Source organism: Nestor notabilis, unplaced genomic scaffold (assembly GCF_000696875.1).
Source record: "Nestor notabilis isolate BGI_N333 unplaced genomic scaffold, ASM69687v1 scaffold1198, whole genome shotgun sequence".
NCBI classification, from domain to species: Eukaryota; Metazoa; Chordata; class Aves; order Psittaciformes; family Psittacidae; genus Nestor; species Nestor notabilis.
Window position 1 is genome coordinate 22700 of NW_009938533.1, and position 18478 is coordinate 41177.

The following is an 18478-nucleotide window of genomic DNA, read 5'->3' on the forward strand; positions in this document are numbered from 1 at the left end:
ATGAAAATACTCTGTAAGGACAAAGTGCTGCACAAGTACATAAGAAATCTTCGTGAACTTCATACTTAGAAATTGTTATCCCACTTTTTAGGGTGACAAACCACTAAGCCACCTACCCCAAGGCCAGTTATATGCAGAGGTGGGAACACTACAATGCTTGCTTTCAGTACCACCTTCAGACACCAAACACTTGAGGAGCCAATAGTTCTGTTTTCATTTGTTTTAATTACGATAATCTAAATACGTGCTGCTTTTCCTGAATCTCTCTGATACTCCCTCTGTGGACACAAAGATCAGTATGTGGAGAAGAAGCTGTTTAGCCCTAACAGCTTTTTTTCCCCAGTGCCCCAAGTCATGTCTGTGGTTTCATCATGTAACTTAACAGAAATACTTTTTCCGAAGTCAGAATGTCATAAGTATTCTTCTACTACCTTCCTACAGCAGCACACAGACTATTCTTCTGCTTGCTCCAATAGATTTATGCAATGCCATAAATCACTGCACCGTAATAGTTCACTTTTAACAAGTAAAAAATGTCTGACACTTTGAGTGTTACTATAATTTTTTATGGCTGAAAGTGTACGGAGATCAAAGTTTCCTGGGTTTTTTTAGGCTTGCTCTATACATTCAGACAAGTCTGTGACAGAGGGGGTTTTGCCACATGTTTAAATGTAAAGTTTCAAGGATGTCAGGAGGAGAAAAGAAAATTACCGAATGTCACGTTTCCAGCCCTCCTTATGCCCAAAGCAGAAGCAGACATACTTTTCAAAGAAAACTTTCTAGTAACATTATATGCTGCTACTGTTCCCTCTGGATTCCCCTGCAAATGAGTCAAGAGCTTGAGAGATACTTTTCTGGTAACACACATAAACAGATAAATAAATTATCACAGGCTGAGGACAATTTAAACATCTGGGAGCCAGCTCAGGCCTGTCAAGCAAGTCACAGACACTCAGGGACAGGAAAGATCAATCTTCAGCCCCCGAGTTCTGTGCCAGAGAGTAGGAACTACATCATCCACCCTCTGCATAAGAAAAAAAGTGTATTTATAGAATAATCTGCTGTATTTTAAAACATTTCTATGCATTTTACAGGGGGAAAATAAAAAGCAATCTCAAAATATAAGCATTCAAACTCAGCTATCTGCTCTATAAGGCATTTCTATTTTCCATCGATGTGGCTGCGCAGTAAACTCAATTCCCAGAATCAAAAAGTAATAGGATTTATAATAAAATGCAAAAAAATCTGCAAAAGCAATAGTCTTTAGTCTGCCAGACTAAACAATCTTAAGTCCCAACAGTTACATTCACACACTGAATATAAGGACTGCTCCTTACATAGTCCCTACAACCAGGGCATATGGTCCACAGAAGGCCAATAAATTAGCCAGCACAGTCCAGCAGCTAGACCTGGGGATGAAGAGTTGCAAGTCCCAACTGCCACCTAATCACACTGACTACAGGGGAATTCATATCAACTTTTCCTTGCCTTTTTCCACGAGGATAACCCTTTCCTGCCTTAGCAACCAGACCCAATAGATGTGAAGTTACAAATCTCCTCCGCTGAGGATGTTTAAATTAACACTTCAGACACATGAATACCACGTGCTACTTCTCACAACTTCTAGCGGACACAGCTGAAGCTCAGCTGCAGTTTGAATCTCTGCTTTGAAGCCCTTCACGCCTGTTTTGCCAGTAGCAGAGGTTCATTTGGAACTACTTACACAGTCACTTAGGTTTTTAGAGAACTTACTTCTATTTACTTGGAGACAGCTCGATGAAAATGAGAATCAAACTGCAAATGGAGCCAGGATTTACACAGCATGCACGTTATGGCTTTGCTATCTTTCATCCCATCAGTTCACCCTGAAAACTAGTAGTTAGAAGCACCAACACAGACAAAAATAAGTCAGCTTGCAGAACTGCCAACACTTGATTGCTTTGCTGTTGCAATGCAGTGCTTAAAACATTCAGTGTAGACAACAAAGTACAGAGAAGGCATATGAGGCCAAAACCCCTTCCTTCAGTTGTCTTCTCATTTCATCTTTCACACTTCATGTTCTAACCTGTTACTCTTAACCTGGCAAGGGAATTATTTCCTTTCTGGAGACACACATGATAGATTAAACCTCTGTCTCCACTACTTAACATCTTCGTTGTTACATCAGCATACCTACATTACCACAAGTCATTTCTGGAGGCCAAAGCTCGTTACTTGCTAACAGCTTCTTTCACTTGAGAGGGAGAAAGAGCCATATTTTATCACATACGTATTTACCTTAAAGAAATACTTCCAACATCTCTGAAAAAATATCTTCTTGTGTTAACAACTGCAGTTAAGATTGTTAAAAACGAGACAACTATCCCATTTAGTTTGGTCTCTGCCCCCTAGAAAAGTGGTTCTCATTATTTCACTCAATTTAGGTAATAGTTGTGTGTTCTGGCACTCATGTATGAAGCCCAGAACTGTTTTACTCTTGGTACTGCAGGTACAGGAGTGACTGAATAACTCAAACCTTTCTTAAAATATGACATTACATTTTCTAATGTTTCTGATTTATTTACAAATATAGCATGTTTGCCTTAAATACACACATGTAACAGTAATGTCAGATTATGGACTGTGCAATAAGGTCAAATACAAATGAAGACAAAAATCAACTCATTCAAAGCAAAGGTTTGGAAGAAAAACAAGAGTGTTGCTTTTAAGTAAGTGTACTTTTTAACAAACAACTCAAATGCCAATGGAGACTGTCAACCTCTTTTTACTGCCATGGTTACTGATTTGGACAAACCCTCATTACAACAGCAGCTGTTGAAGCTTTGCCATTTCAAGCAGATGATACATGCGTCCCCTCCTTGACATTCTTCAGCTCCTCTCTTCACTGCACTCCACCTTACTTCGGCATGTCCTCAAGAGGCCTCCTCTGTTCCCAACACTTAATCTCTGAAACTTGTCTTGTCCATCAAGACACATTAACTTGGACAGCACTTGTGATTTGTCTGAAAATGCTTTGAAACTGATGAGAAGAATGCAATTCAGCCTCCACACTGTTCCCATTACAGCAATTACACAACATTTTCTGGAGTCTCTTGGCACTATTGTGCCAGTTCCTGAAAATTTTCTGTTAGCTGGCAATTTTTTCCATAAAGTAATGACTATCTGTAAAAATACTTCAGTCAGCATTGAACTGTTACAGTAAAGAGAGAGACAACAGTATGAATCAGCGGACTCTGCAGTGATTGCTCCACTTTATACACACATGCAATGTCGAAGAGGGCAGCCCAAGAGACACAAAAAAGGTTCTCTTACCTCGTAGCCAAACTGGAGTTCATCTGAGGTTAGCATAATGATATCATCATCAATAGCCAACACTGCCTCTGTTTCAATCTCATCATAGGGGAAGAAGCGGTTACTGAGCTTGTTTTCTGCAGTCCTAACGACTTTCAAGGGAACACGAATCTTTGGCCAGAGGGATTCTAGAGAGAAAAATGATCAGAAATAAAAGGCAGTATTATACTTCTGAACAAGCCTGCACATCTGTCTTAGCTTCTCTTTACTCTTTATTTCTTCACATCTTAAACAAAAGCTTCTTAATGGCCAGAATCCCAGCCTGGTTTGTGTTGGAAGGGACCTTAAAGCTCATCCAGTTCCAAGCCCCTGCCATGGGCAGGGACACCTTCCCCTAGATCAGGTTGCTCCAAGGCCCTGAAGCAGCAGTGCACAATCACTAGCTGCAAGCCTACAGTCATAAACAATCTGAAGAGGAATATTAATTCTATCAAATGCTGAGAAAAATAAATTTTATTATACTACACTTTTTATTAACTACAAATTTTATTAACTACAAAGCGACCACTCAGAGAATTTATAAGTTGTTCTCAGAGTCAAGTGAAAACATGTATAAGGATACACCTTGAGGGAGGTGATCCTTCCCCTCTACTCAGTACTGGTGAGGCCACCCCTGGAGTACTGTGTCCAGTTGTGGCCTCCTTGGCATGAGAGACATGGACATACTGGAGAGAATCCAGCAAAGAGCCATGAAGATGAAGAAGGTACTGGAGCATCTCTCCTATGAGGGAAGGCTGAGAGAGCTGCAACTCTTTAGGTGAACAAGAAGACAGCCTGACACAACTCGACGCACAGTTGAACACTAGGACCAAGGCAACTTTTTCCCTCCTGAAAACGATTAAGGGGTCAGAGTGGACATTAGTTCTCTGCATGCTGCTGGGGCAAAATGGATTAAGATATTTTTTGCATATACAGATGGTAAGTAGTAAGAAATGGGGGGAGAGTGGAGAGCAATTTTCCCTGTATGCAGACATAGCCACATAGATACTAGAATACTGTTTGATTCTGGTGTTTGTATTTTTCCAAGCATGTTAAAACACTGGAAATGGTGCAGGAAAGAACCACATAAGATATTTGAGGGCAGGAGAAAATGCCTTATGGTGGAACTTGGAGATCAATCTGTTTACCTTACTAAAAGAAGGAACAAAAAGAAGATTTGATTAACATGTACAAGTACCTACACAAGATGAAAAATGCCACATATGTTCAACTAGCTTGAGAAAGACATAACAAAAAACTATGACTGGAATCTAAAACCAGGCAAATTCAAAGTATAAATAAGGCAGGCATTTTTAATAGTAACAGTGGTTAACCTCTGGAAGAAGTTACCAAGGACAGCAGTTGATTTTGAACATCTTGGCTTTCAACAAGACTGGGTATTAAAATAGAAGATGCACTCAAGTTAGTAGTCGCTGGATTGAAAGGAAAGGATGGTCTTAAAGGTCTTTTCCAAGCTAGCTGATTCTGTGATGTGGTGACTCAAAACTTCCAGGTCAACCCAGATAATCTGACTGCCCCTTCTGCCTCAAACTCTATGAACAGCAAGATTGTTGACTGTCATGAGGATGAGAATAGGAAGCTTAAATGTAAACTACTAGGACACAGAGAATGAATACACAAGTTCAGAAGACAGCACAAGGAAATAGGATTTATACCTGTGTTTTTTCAGAATGAAAAGAGGAAGGTAAAATTGGTGTCAATGAAAAAAGCCACTGTAAGGGCTGAGATAAGGGAAATCCTAACCTGAGAAAATGGGTTAAGCTTATCAACAACAATATATAATCAAATTGTGGAGGTGTTCTCAGCAGAAGGATCGAGGAAATGCTGGATGACAGACAACCCCAAAGCCAAATGAGTTAAAAAATTACACAGTTATACACACACACTTCCAATCCCATAATAACCCAGAATTAGGTCTGCTTCCAAGACAGCTTTATCCTCTTTCCACTGTCAATCTGTTGCACTAGGGAGTTACTACCAAAGAAGAACTGCTGCTTCATTCCAACACATACAAGTAAAACTCGCTCCCAGGAATGAGTGTCCACATCCTCATTGCCACTGGGTCTCTCAGATTTAAAAGCTCACACAAAATCCAAAGAAACACAGAATTGCACACTGCTTAAGGACACCAGAGTCCAAATACTGCTTTACTGAGAAAACAAAGCAGTATTTCCAAACCACAGTAAGAGTCTTCAAAAGTCAGTTTTTCTTGGAGCTGAATTTTAGAAAGAAGGATTGGCATGCATGGGTGGCCAAAAGAAAGGAGAAGAAATACAGAGTGATATTTACTGGTAAAATCTGTATTCTGTTTCCTACCCTGAGTTATTTCGTATGATATTGAAAAAGGGCCTGGAAAATCCACCTTTATCTGGGTGGTCTTGCAGACCATGGCCTGTATTTGACATGTATGCAGGTTCTTGTCCTCTTTTACTCACCTCTTTTTCTTCTAGTAGAAGGTAAGAGGCATCAACCCAAAAATCAACGCACGCTTGAGTGGCTTGTGATACTGAATCCAGTTGGAAGGGTTCAATCACATTACTGATGTGCTCCAATGGAAGTCACAGACAGCCAGCAGCTGGGGAGATACAGCAACTGCCTTGGGGCCACAACAGAGCTGTTCAAGAGCCGTGGATTCCAGTTAGAGTACATTCCCTCATTTTATTCTCAGCATTGTGAGGTCTTTGAAATCCTGTGCTTGAACCATAACCTGGAATGGTGATTCCAGCAGAATTCCAGAATTTTCATCTCACACCTTTATTGTTTTCACCTTCCACCATTTCATCCTAACCTCAGGAGGCAGTAACGCTGGATGACTGGAACCATCTATTGCAAATTACTTTCAGGTTAACTCACTGATCTCTCACTGGTCCACCATACAACATGCAAGTATCCATAGTTACAAGACAGTTACAGGTACCTCACAAAGACAACATATCATGGCCTCATAATGTAGACTGTTTAACATATGCAAGCTCTTAAATACCTTTGGCTAATAGCTTATAATTATTGAGTTATAATCCCAGTATTGGTATGAAGTAATTTTAAGCAGCCTGCTAGATGCCCAAAATACTGTCAGAAGGGTTTTGGTAGCATTCAAACTTGCCACAGCTATGTGTGCATTTGTAAATTTGTATTTATAAGTACCAGCAAAATTTACCATTTTATACATGTTAACACATCTGCTCCACATAAGAAGAAGAGAACCAAACTGCAACAAAGATCTTATTTCAGTGCAGGCATACACTAAAAAGTCACTAGGCTTGAAAAATAGTGATTTGGAAAGCAAGCAAGCAAGCATGGACACTTTAAAGTTCTAGCTCTTAGGAAAATCCACTGTTTGACAGCTTACTAACAGACATGCCACTTGCATAAAAATGTGGAAACAGAAGGAAAGGTAATGAAAAGTGTATGAAAAATGAAGATGTAATCTAATTCTCATCAGCATGCCTCTCAGATGTCAGCAAATCCTGTTAAATCCACGTGATTTACTAAGGGCTTGGAAAGTCCTTCAAAATGACCAGTTCTGAAAAAAAAGGTATGTTCCTGAGAAACATGATACAGAGTTTCTGAATTTGGACTTAAATTAATCAATGTAAAATACCATCAGTTTGGAGAAACTTTGAGTAAGACATTAGGGTACCATTTACTCTGCAGCATGCAAAATGAAAGCATAAGACTACTTGCAGCATGCTTAGAGGCTGACCTGATATTGAAGGTTGCTGTACCTACAGAGATGAAAGCACATGGGAGATGTCATAAAATCACAGAATGGTTTGGGTTGGAAGGGACCTTAAAGATCACCCAGTTCCAACCCCTTGCCATGGGGAGGGAAAATGTCATGTCATGACACAACAACATCTTGGTAACCACTGTGGTAGCCTGGGCAAAAATGACTATCACAAAGCAGGTTCCAAGTGTTCAAAATTAGCCTTGCTGCAGGAAGTCCAGAAGAAATATGTTGTCAATAAAACAAAAGAGACAACAGCTACTTCAGAAGTCAAAGTTTTATAATCCATTGGGAAGGTTAAAACTGTCTACACTTACTTTAAAGGAACATAAAAGAAAAGTGGATACACTTCTACACGTAGGAGGAATGTGGCTTAAAGTGAAGTCAGACACAGAGTCTGCCACTTCTAGAAGACCACGCTCTCATAGATACTCATGCTCTTTTCAGATACCGCTTGGAAAGTAATGAGAAACCTCAGCACTAGCAAAACATATGGGGAAAGGTTTCAGTTTAGTAAGATTTCTTATAACCAGAGTAAAGTGGGCACCACATCATTTAACAGACTATTACAAAGACAAAAGAAGCCCAGACGAGAAGGTAGATGAAGTCATAAAGATGGGATGAGAACCCCATAGGTTGGAAAGGGTTGGCCTTTAAGCAAGGCCAGGTTGGACGGGGCTTGGAGCAACCTCTTCTAGAGGGAGGTATCCCTGCCCATGGGGACTGGAACTAGATGAGCTTTAAGGTCCCTTCCAACCCAAACTAGTGTATGATTCTATGACACAAAAGAAAAAAGCTTGATTGGACTGGGAATTATCCTCATTTCTTCCAAAACCAGTGAGGACTTTCCGTGATGCAGAAGATGACAGAGGTAGAATAAGAAAATAAAGCTCTCTGGAGTGTATAAATGACTATGCATACACAGAGAAGGACAGGCACCTCCAATTGCACATCATACTGAAATAATTATGAGAGAAGAGTGTTTGAATAACACTTACACTTGCTCTTTGGCAACAAGGCTCAGGACATTCTTGGCACTGTGCTATTTAGGACTGATTGCAGGAGCTGCCCACAGAAAACAGTATGTGGTCTTCTAAACACAAAGTTGGCAGTTTCCCAGCTTTGCCAAAAGCAGCTTCCACTTCTAATGGGCTTACAATCCCTAACAACCATGTACATGGCTGCATATCTGGCCAGCCCACAGTCTCACCAGGAAGTGCTGCAAGTCCCTATCTCACAGCAAATTTTCCAAGCGTGATTCCAAGATGATTTCCCCAAACTGCAGGATCAAAAACGTCTCATAATTATATTCCCATTTAACCCACTCACATTTAGAAGAGCAGAAAAAAAATCCATCCTCTAAACATGCCTTCTCTTCTCCAGGCTGACCCAGCCCAGCTCTCTCAGCCTGGCTCCAGAGCAGAGCTGCTCCAGCCCTCGCTCCAACAGTTCCACATCCCTCTTGTGTTGGGGGCCCCAGTTTCAACATTCAACCTCAGGAAAGTGAGAATCAATACAGCTGCTGTACAGAGCTACCCAAGATTCTTTGGACACCCATTCTAAGCAGTATCAAGTTCAAAAATAGGAAGTGATACTTGAATGCAGATGGCTTGTTGCATCTGCAATTGGAAGTAGCAGGTAAGAATGAGGAGGATCTGGAAATATAGTGTCCACTCTTCATGGCAAGAACTGAATGATTGACAGTATTAGGAGCAATATGACAACTTAAAATTAAAATTTAAAAAGATCCACTTATTGGGTAAAACAATGGCATTTTGATGATTCATACAAACATGCTTTTCCTGGTTTACTTCCTCAGTAACAACAGGTAGGAATATCTCATGACTACTCATAACCTGGCACCAAAGTAATAATGCATGTTAAGCTCTGACCTCCCACAACTTCTGTAGAGCCCATGTAGAACTATAATAAGGAAAAACCTTGCCAGAAGTAGTGTAAGGTTGACTACGATCAATAAAAACCCTGGCAGAAAACATCTCTAAACATGCTTGTCTGTGCGTATCTCAGTTGCAGAGAATCCCATACACCGTGCTTAGCTCTCTTACCTGATCTTTTATCAACTCTTTGATTTGATTCTAGTTGGTCTGTAGTAACCTGTACAAATTCAGCTAACTGAACATGGATGATGAAAGCCTAACCAGTACTGCTGCAGTATCAAAAGCTGAATGGCAGAACTTAGCTGGAATCTGAAGTTTCAAAACACCGTCAGAAACATCATCAAGCATCTCTGCTCTAGTGGAAGGTGTCTCTGCCTGTGGCAGAGGGTTGGAACTAGATGAGCTTTAAGTTCCCTTCCAATCCAAACCATTCCATTACTCTATATTACATCTATTTACTACCAGAATTCCTTCAATAATGGCTGACTGAAAGAAAAAAAATCTATCCAGGCATTTCAACTGCTTCAACTTAGAACTATCTGCTCAGATCAGGTGCTTTCTACTTCCATTACAATGTTTGTATTGATCTGCAGTAATGCACAGAATTCCTCATATACAAAACAAACCAGAATACTGGTTTCTAGGGCAGTATTTAAAGTCCAGTTCTGTTAAGCTGGGTTTGTTAAGGTAAATTTCTAGACTTCCTTGTGAAATAACATTGTAAAATGTTCCTAATGCTCAGGTTCCCTATCCCTAGTGTTTCAGATCAGTGTCATCCTTTAACACTATCAAACTTTAATACAAAGATGATTATTGCAGTAATACCCATAAACCTTATAGCCTGTATCTGATTCCAAGTGTACCAACAACTCAGCTCCAGAAACCACCGACAGAACTACACAGAAAGTACAGATTCTTTAAAACATACTTTTCATTTCTGTAACTCTGAACCTAAAAAGGAATCATGCTAAATGATTTGGAGTTTGCCGAGTATTTACTAACTATTTACTATTTAGACATTTTTGTACCACTCATGCAGTAGACAAAATAGTTTCTTCTATTGTCTGAAACAAACACAATGAAACGTTGGTGGAAATTTCTATCACAGACTATTTTCTTGAATTTCAGAACTAGCCATTTAGCCAACTGCAAATGAAAGGGTAAAAGTATTTGGCTGATGGAGACAATGAAAAACATCCTGTCTACACTAATATTCCCAGCAGCAGGCACCTGGACCATGGTATTTCTTTCCCTGGATGCAGAGTAATGCAGAGCATTTAATCTTTTTATAAATATTATACAGTCATGGGTCTGCTGACAGTTTAACTGTTGAGTTGACAGGATTCTTGCATACTCTATAGCAAAATTCAGCCAAACACACAGAGCAGAGATCACACCCCCTGAATCCAGAGAGTGCTTAAGTTCGTTATACAAAGCTTTAAGATTCCAGATCAAAATCATCACTATATTTTGTATTTTCTCTCTGCTATTTCATCTATAAGATCCAGTGACATGGTCTAGTGTGAAGCATCCTTGCCCACGGCAGAGGGGTTGGAACTAGATGATCTTAAGGTCCTTTCCAACCCTGTGATTTTTACCATCATAATCACTCAAAGTTTCACAATGTTTCTACAAGGTATCTGTGCTGCTCATAGATTCATCTGTTCCTGTTATATTTATCTTCTTTAAGACATTGCTCATATTTTGAGTTCAAAACCAAAAGATTAGACCCTTGGTTTCCGGTCTCACGCAAAGCACAACGTTCCTACTTTGGCACACAGACTCAACAAAGACCTCGAAATACACAGTAAAGTTTCCACCCCTTACATGTACCTATATAGAAATTATGGGAAGGTGGTGTATTCAACTAAGCAAAATAGAGGCCAAAGCACAGGACCTTCCTGAATCACTTCCTTGCCCTGAAGCTGAGTTACTGAGTGATGGTGAAGACTTCATCTCTGGGTACCCAGTTTCTAAAGATACAAAATAATGGATATACAACCAGAAAACATACATATCTGGAAGTGTTTTCATAGAATCCTAAAATGGTTTGGGTTGGAAGGAACCTTAAAGCTCATCCAGTTCCAACCCCAGCCACGGGCAGGGACACCTTCCACTAGATCAGGTTGCTCCAAGCCCCTGTGTCCAACCTGGCCTTGAGCCACAAGAGAAGAGTATTTGTCATGCTGACAAATACAGCACTAAATGCTGACAAAAAGCAAAAAAGGATTTTTATCTTATGGAATGGCACATTTGAGGGGTACAGCATCTTAGGGTTTGTATAGTATTTAGAAGAGAATATTTTTATGCCATTTTCCTCTCAAGTCCTGTGTTTGCTGACTTGCATTACGTAAAGGCATTATTAAAAGTACATAAGCTTTCATTTTTAAAATAAATAAGTAAATAAACTAACCTCCCAAAATCAATGATAATTGGATGCACTTCAAAACTTTCTATTCCTAGGGACGAATTCCCTCTATTTCCAACACGTATTGCTTTGATAACAATGTCATTTTCAGTTCTAATGTATTTCTGGTGTTGACAGAGGAAGGAAAGGAGCAGCCACACGTCATATTTGTGTGGCACTATGCCAGCTACATCTCAGGAGACCTAAATCCACTTCTCAGTTTACTGCACATAATCACTAAGGAAGACAACCTGGATGTCCTTCACCACCCTCCCACTTACACATGCAAAACAAACCAAATGCACAAAACGGTTGCAATAACAAAAGCCAAGATCTGCTTTTGTACCCAACTGTGCCCCTTACATGGAAAGGACCAGGAAATACAGCACTTGATGCTCTAGGAGGTTAAGCACCTCAGCTTTACTATAACCAATTAAAAGTGAATAGCCATAAAAGAGCAGATACTACTGTAGGGTAATAAACCAGACTTTATCAGTGACAGTGGTGCACATTACAAACTTCAAACTCATTCCTTGCTCTAATCCATCAGAAACTTCCTGGCTTTAACAGGCTATAAACAGCAGAAGCTTTGAAGTCCAAGGATTAGGATCACTAATAGACAGACTGAACGAGAGACTGGCTGAAGAGCCAAGTGGAATGCCCTGCATGGATCTGGAATAAAACAAGTTCATTTAATCAAACTGACCTCTCTAGCCATAGGCCAAGAGATTACAATGGTTATAACAGCAATAAAGGGACACTAGAAACAAATAATTATTTGCTTCAATGCAATGCTTAGCATAATGTAAGGGCAAAACTGCTTTCAACTGTGCTCTCAAATCCACAGTTTTAAGCTCTACAGGCAAAGTTTGTTGGGTTTTCATTGTTGTGGGGTTTTTTAACTAGTTTATGACTTCATGGTAACAAATTAAACACCCTATAATTTTCAAGAATTTCTAAATGCAACATTAATAGAATGATTTAAGAAAAAAAAATCATTCTAATGATTTATTTCCTTTGACTCTCCTGTATCTCAGACTCACTCAAGAGAAATGTGGAAACAATCCATCTGGGTGAAATCCACCCACATTCAGTGCTCACATAACAGAATATAACACTAGAGCATTTTGGCTTTTAGGAATAAAAAAAAAAACCCTTCTTACTGCAAAAATTCCAGCTATCATCAATTTGCAACACTTCTCACTCTAAAGGATTGCAAAACACTGAATAAACCACTAAACTTGAGGTGTTTTGCAGTGCAGTATTACAGGACTCTCTTTAAAGCAAACAATAAAGCTCCTCTGCTTTAAACTGGAGCAAGTTGCCAAAATGGCAAATGATCCAAGTGAATGGCAGCAATAGCTTGGCTCTGAGAAGCAGTTAGAAGATGGTAAATTGAGACTAGTGGTCAGAGATTAATTTTTACATTGTATCTTGCAGCTATGCAGAATAGCTAAGTTCCAAGAGTGGAAAGCTGCAGCAGCTGAAGCTTCTGAAAAGAGAATGACAAAGTGAGGAGTCCTAACGACATGCTTTGTTCACTACAGACAGAAGAATCCACAATCTAGCATCTTTTTGAACATGCCTTCCTAGCAGACAACATTTCTTGTCCCACAAAACCACCACACAGATTAGAATGACAGATTCATATGTAGAGCATCTACAAGGAATCTGGAGAGGGACTTTTTACAAGGGCATGTAGTAACAGGACTAGGGGGAACGGCCTTGAACTGAAAGAGGGGAGATCTAGACTGGATATTAGGAACAAATTCTTCCCTGTAAAGGTGCTGAGGCGCTGGCACAGGGTGCCCAGAGAAGCTGTGGCTGCCCCATCCCTGGCAGTGTTCAAGGCCAGGTTGGACACAGGGGCTTGGAGCAACCTGCTCTGGTGGAAGGTGTCCCTGCCCGTGGCAGGGGGTTGGAGCTGGAGGAGCTTTAAGGTCCCTTCCAACCCAAACCATTCTACGATTTTAAGTTGGCAGCACAACCACTGGAATCCTTTCTTCCTTTTCATCTGCTTTGGCTTTTCTCACTAAAAGAAAATTCCAAGTTTATTATTTTGGAAGTAACCATGAAACACTTTTCAAAGACACATTAACTAGAAGAGGGGTCACTCTGTAACATGTGAAAATAAGCATGCTACCACGAGATTCGCTCTCCTCCAGCACACCTACCATGGGGTCTTACCTTCTGGTGGATTCTTATTCTGGTTGTTCCACACAACTAACAATTTGGATAGACTAGGCACTTTAGACACCTCTGTGATGACTCGGAAAAGGCTCTCCACCCGGTCATAGGTGAGAACTATGGCTGTGAATCCTTGGGACTGAGGTGGGATCAGTGGGAGGAAGAGTGGGTTGCTCACACTGCTCCATTTCTGTGAAGGAAAACAAGAAAACAGGCAACCAATTTGATTAAAGTGACTTATCACAGTAGGGAGTATTTATTACATTAGGGATTTATTACATTACTACAATTCATGTAGTCAGGGTCTAACCATCGGATTTGGAATTTGCTCAGACAAAGCAGGTTGAGTTCTCCAAACCTTTATTCCAATCTATTTCTTATTTCAATTTTCATTTTTGCTTAGTTGTAATGTTGCAAACAAGAGAGGTTTTAGGTAAATCAAGTGGAAAAGGCAGACAGATTTATGGAGAAGGAAAAACAAGGTGTATTTTGAGCCCAGTTAGCATGACTCAATTCTCATTTACTAGTCACTATTCCAAGACATTCATATTTACAGTCAGGACTCAAAAAAACCAAGAGAAACTTAATCAGCACCATTTCAAAAGCAAAAAAGAGTAAACAACAAAACCAAAGGAGCAAAACCATAAACCTGGCATAAAACATGCACCCAAGCAAAAAGGCAAAAGCAGGCATCAAGAAGAATAATGTATTGGTTCCACAAAACTGTGTTTGTTCAATGGTGGAAAAAAACACCTATTACATTAAACAAAATAAAGAAGGCATGAGATGCAAAGATGAGAGATATCTACTCCTCATGAATTTTAACTAAGCCATCCCTTTTAAGACTTTAAAAGGTCTTACTTCAATATACTGCCAGTATAAGGAAGCCAGCTCAGCTGGCAAAAGACAAGACAGACAACTAAATTCTCACTGAATGTGCCAACCTCCTTTGGAGCTGACAACATGGGGGAGGAAGCAGTGAAGGGACCATTCGACAGGAATGAAAGCGCCGGCATTTCAGTCTCAACTTTTCCATTCCAGCTGACGTTCCAAGCAGGGGTCGGAGAGAGAAGCAAAGGGGAAAAACAAGACCTTTTGGGACGAGGTGAAAAGGAGAGCTGGGAAAGCAGAAACTGAGTGATGCTGTTTTGAAGGGAAGTCTTGAATCCCAGCCTGTAAAAACTATGAACACTCAGAAGAGGTTAGGAACTGCCAGCAGTTTACAGAAATACTGCAAGACTCTCCAGTTAAACTCATACCACAAGCTTGTTTGTACCAGAGGCAAAGCAAGTTTTATAGACTTAAAGTTATCTGCTCATATTAGCAGGAAATAAACTCTGCAATTTTCCATTTATTTAGTTTTTGGGTTACTTTGTAGACCCAGCAATCACCTTCCTCATGTTTAGTGGTTAGACACCTCCAACTAGAGTAACTTCAAGGACAAGAAGAATAGAGAGCCTATTTACTAAAAAGAGATCATAACTTTTTGACCATTTTGGTAAAGGAGAAAAAAAATATGATGGGAATATGAATTTCCTTCTACAAACACAGCAACACTGAAGGGGGGGATAAATACATGAGGTGGAAAAGATGCTTAAAGTTAAGCACAGCACTGGCATGCTGTTTTATCCAGGATGGTCTAAAGGTACGTTCCAGGCAAGGATTTGTCCGTAGGAGTAATACCTTTTAGCAGACTTCCTGAAATAGTTGGAAAGATGGAGTAGTATTCAGCTACACATACTTTATCAGGTCTGGTACAAGTAACATTCAACATAAACTATTTGTGAGCTTCCTAATGGAAAACATGAAGTTCTGGTTTTTATTCAAGAGGAGTAATAGGATAATGTAGAAATACTAACAGTACAACGCAGAACTTAGGTTCACAAAAAGGACATTGGCTACCTGGGACAGCAGAGGACTACACTCAGCAATTCAGAAAATACATCATAGAATAATTAGGGATGGAAAGGACCTTAAGATCACCTAGTTCTGACCCCCCTGCCATGGGCAGGGATGCCTCACAGTAGACTCCATCACCCAAGACTCTATCCAACGTGGTCTTGAATTTCCCCTGCTTCAGTTTAAACCCATCACCCCTTGTTCTATCGCTACAGTTCCTGATGAAGAGAATATACCCATTACTTCAGCAGTTGATACGTGAAGAGACAAACCTGCTTTCAGAGTAATACATTTTCTAAAATTAAATCTATTACACATCCTTTTGCTAATTCTACAAGATGACTGGTGGCAGATGGGGACAGCCCTCTGACTTTGCTCCAGCAAATCACAACATAAATGCTACCAGAGCATAATCCACCTCATTAAAACATTACAGACTCCTTTCCATACAACCCCCACCCCAAGACTGCTGTTACCCAAATGACTCTTGTAATGTTGAGCAGCTTAAAACAACTTTCAGAAACCTCTCTTCATTAATACTTGAAGGAGAGGTTTAACATCATACTCAGAGCGCCAAGAAAATCTTGTGTTTCTGCCCTACAAGGAGTAGTAACTGGTACTCTATGGACAATACTTTATTTACTACGGGCAAGTATTGCCACCTAAATTAATGGCTCCCACTTGAAGGTTTTCTGGTTACTTTTTCTCTCTGGCAACAGCATTTCCTAACAAATTACTTGCTATAATACCTTTGGAAAAGGATTAATCCTTGGGGGTTGGAACTAGATGATCTTAAGGTCCTTTCCAACCCTAACTATTCTATGATTCTATGATTCTCTGTTATTAAAGAGTATTTTAGTTACTTACAGGAAAAAAAACACATCTGCCTAAAGTATTTATCATGCTTTCTCTTAAAACCTTAAGTTTAAGGTACATTACTGAAATTCCAACTTTTACTACTTTCAGAAAGGAATGAAAATCCTCCCTTGCTGGTTATAACTTAGGAAATCTAAGGCAACTTTTGAGGTATTTTTGCTCGTGCACCTACTAAAGGGTGATAGCAAGAGCGAAAAGCCTGTAGACACACACTAATGCACGGGAGAACCATACCTCTCACTTGAGCAAAACATTTCAAAAAGGCAATTAAGCATCTCTCAAGTGCCATTAAGAGCCAACCCCCTGCTGCCTGCCTGAAGAGTGTGTCTACAGTCTGAGACCTATTGACCCCACTTTCTGCAGGAAATCAGGCAAATTCAAGCCTCCATAATTTCTTAAAGTCTTCCAGATTTCTGCTTGGGAAAAACAACCATACAGGGGATTAATTCAACAGCAACCTAATTAAATCTCTATTAAGCAGCAAAGCATGAAGTGGATAACGACATAGGGATGGGTTCTCCCAGTCACTGCTCAAGAAACCAAGTGGTGAAGGAACATTTGCTCTAGTCCCATTAACAGTCACAGGAACTTTCAGAGAGAAGAGCAAACAGCAACAGTGGATTGATCATTCATCACCCTTCTTTGACAAAGTGCTGACACTCAGCTATGGATAAGACAACCACTCAGTCTCGCTAATATCATTAGAAGAGCCAGGGTAATTAATCTAAGATTAATAGGTTGTTTTTATAGGCAAAAAGGATCAAGTTCAAATGCCAGTTTCCTAAGAGTAATCTCATGTCACTTAGTTCTTACGGTCTCGCTCATCTGACAGCATTTTGCAGTTCACATGAAAATCCTAAGTTGTAGGACCTGAATGGCAGTGAGAACTTAGTATAGCCTGAAGTTGAGGAGAAAGAAGAATTCAGGAATGGGTACATATACGAGGAAGGATTCAGACTGCTACAGCTGTCTTGTGCACGCTATCCACTAGTGTGCATGTCTAATAATACCGTAGAAATAGGGCATATTATCTTTACTATAGATACATCAAATATTGCCCTACCTCTTGGTCATTAAAACCAACTGGATTCTATTTTAGGAAGAGCTAATACATTAAGGACAAGGTATCAAGGGAGCTGCATTCTCAGTATGTGGGATGCTTAAGGTTGGACTCGACGTGGAGTCTTGGGTTCAAGTTAGCAGAGAAGTTCTAAACAGACTGTTCTCAGCAGGCTACAGAAGTGAGATAGATGGGAGCTTCAGGACATCAATGAACAAAACTGGCCTGAGAACTGGCCAATCATAATAAATGCTACAGAGCCTCAAACGTATTGGCAAGCTACCAGACATAACACAGGGTCCTATCCCAAAAATTACTTGGGTGTACACTGAGTACCATTGAAAGAGGCTTGGAGAAAGACACAACAGACACATTACAAACTGCATCCCAGAATGGTCTAGGAAAACCAGACTGTGTAAGGCTGTCCCATTATTACAGAAAACAGTCAAGAACTTCCCAGCTAACATCTCATGAGAAAACTCAGCAGCAACACTTTAGAATAATGGACTTCCACTGCTCCCAAGAACAGGACAGTGGGGCTCTCCTCCCTGTTTTACGCTCAATAACTAGACTGCTTGTTATAACCACATATTAGTGAAACCACACAGTCTGAGCAACAACAACTCACTGTCTTTTAAAAGCACAGAGGTAAGGACAACAGCGTGTTGAACTTAAACAGTAGCTAAGCATTTCTATACATCTAAGCAAAACAGAGAGAGATCCCCTGCCTCTGTGGGTAAGGCTTTTTCAGCTGGTTTGTTCTGAATATCAACCTAACCTCAATGTGGTTTCAATTATGAATTACCAGGCCAAAAAAAAAAAAAAGCCTTGATTTATTCTATTTTGCTCCAATTATTCATGATAAGTTTCTATTGAACACTTTGAGAAAGTATTTCATCATGCTTCCCATCCTCAAGTGGTCATAAGGCAAAACCAAAGGAATTAACCCTTCTCCAGAACCAACCATAGTGCTTACACTGCAAAATCACAAGCCAAGTTGCAGTGGCCACCACGTCATGTTCTGATGAAGACTATAAACCATTCTCAAACCCCGAATTTAGCTACAAGGCACA

The 18478-nt window shown here is 40.0% G+C and overlaps 1 protein-coding gene across 1 annotated transcript in view; it reads right to left on the reverse strand.

The window, feature by feature from the left end:
* EXT2 (exostosin glycosyltransferase 2) overlaps positions 1-18478 on the reverse strand; it is a 74142-nt gene that overhangs the window by 12982 nt on the left and 42682 nt on the right. The window contains exons 8-9 of the mRNA XM_010019352.1: positions 13571-13760; positions 3313-3479 (exon numbers count right to left, since the gene is read on the reverse strand). Of these exons, the coding sequence (XP_010017654.1) occupies positions 3313-3479; positions 13571-13760 (357 nt within the window). The remainder of the gene's footprint in view (positions 1-3312; positions 3480-13570; positions 13761-18478) is intronic.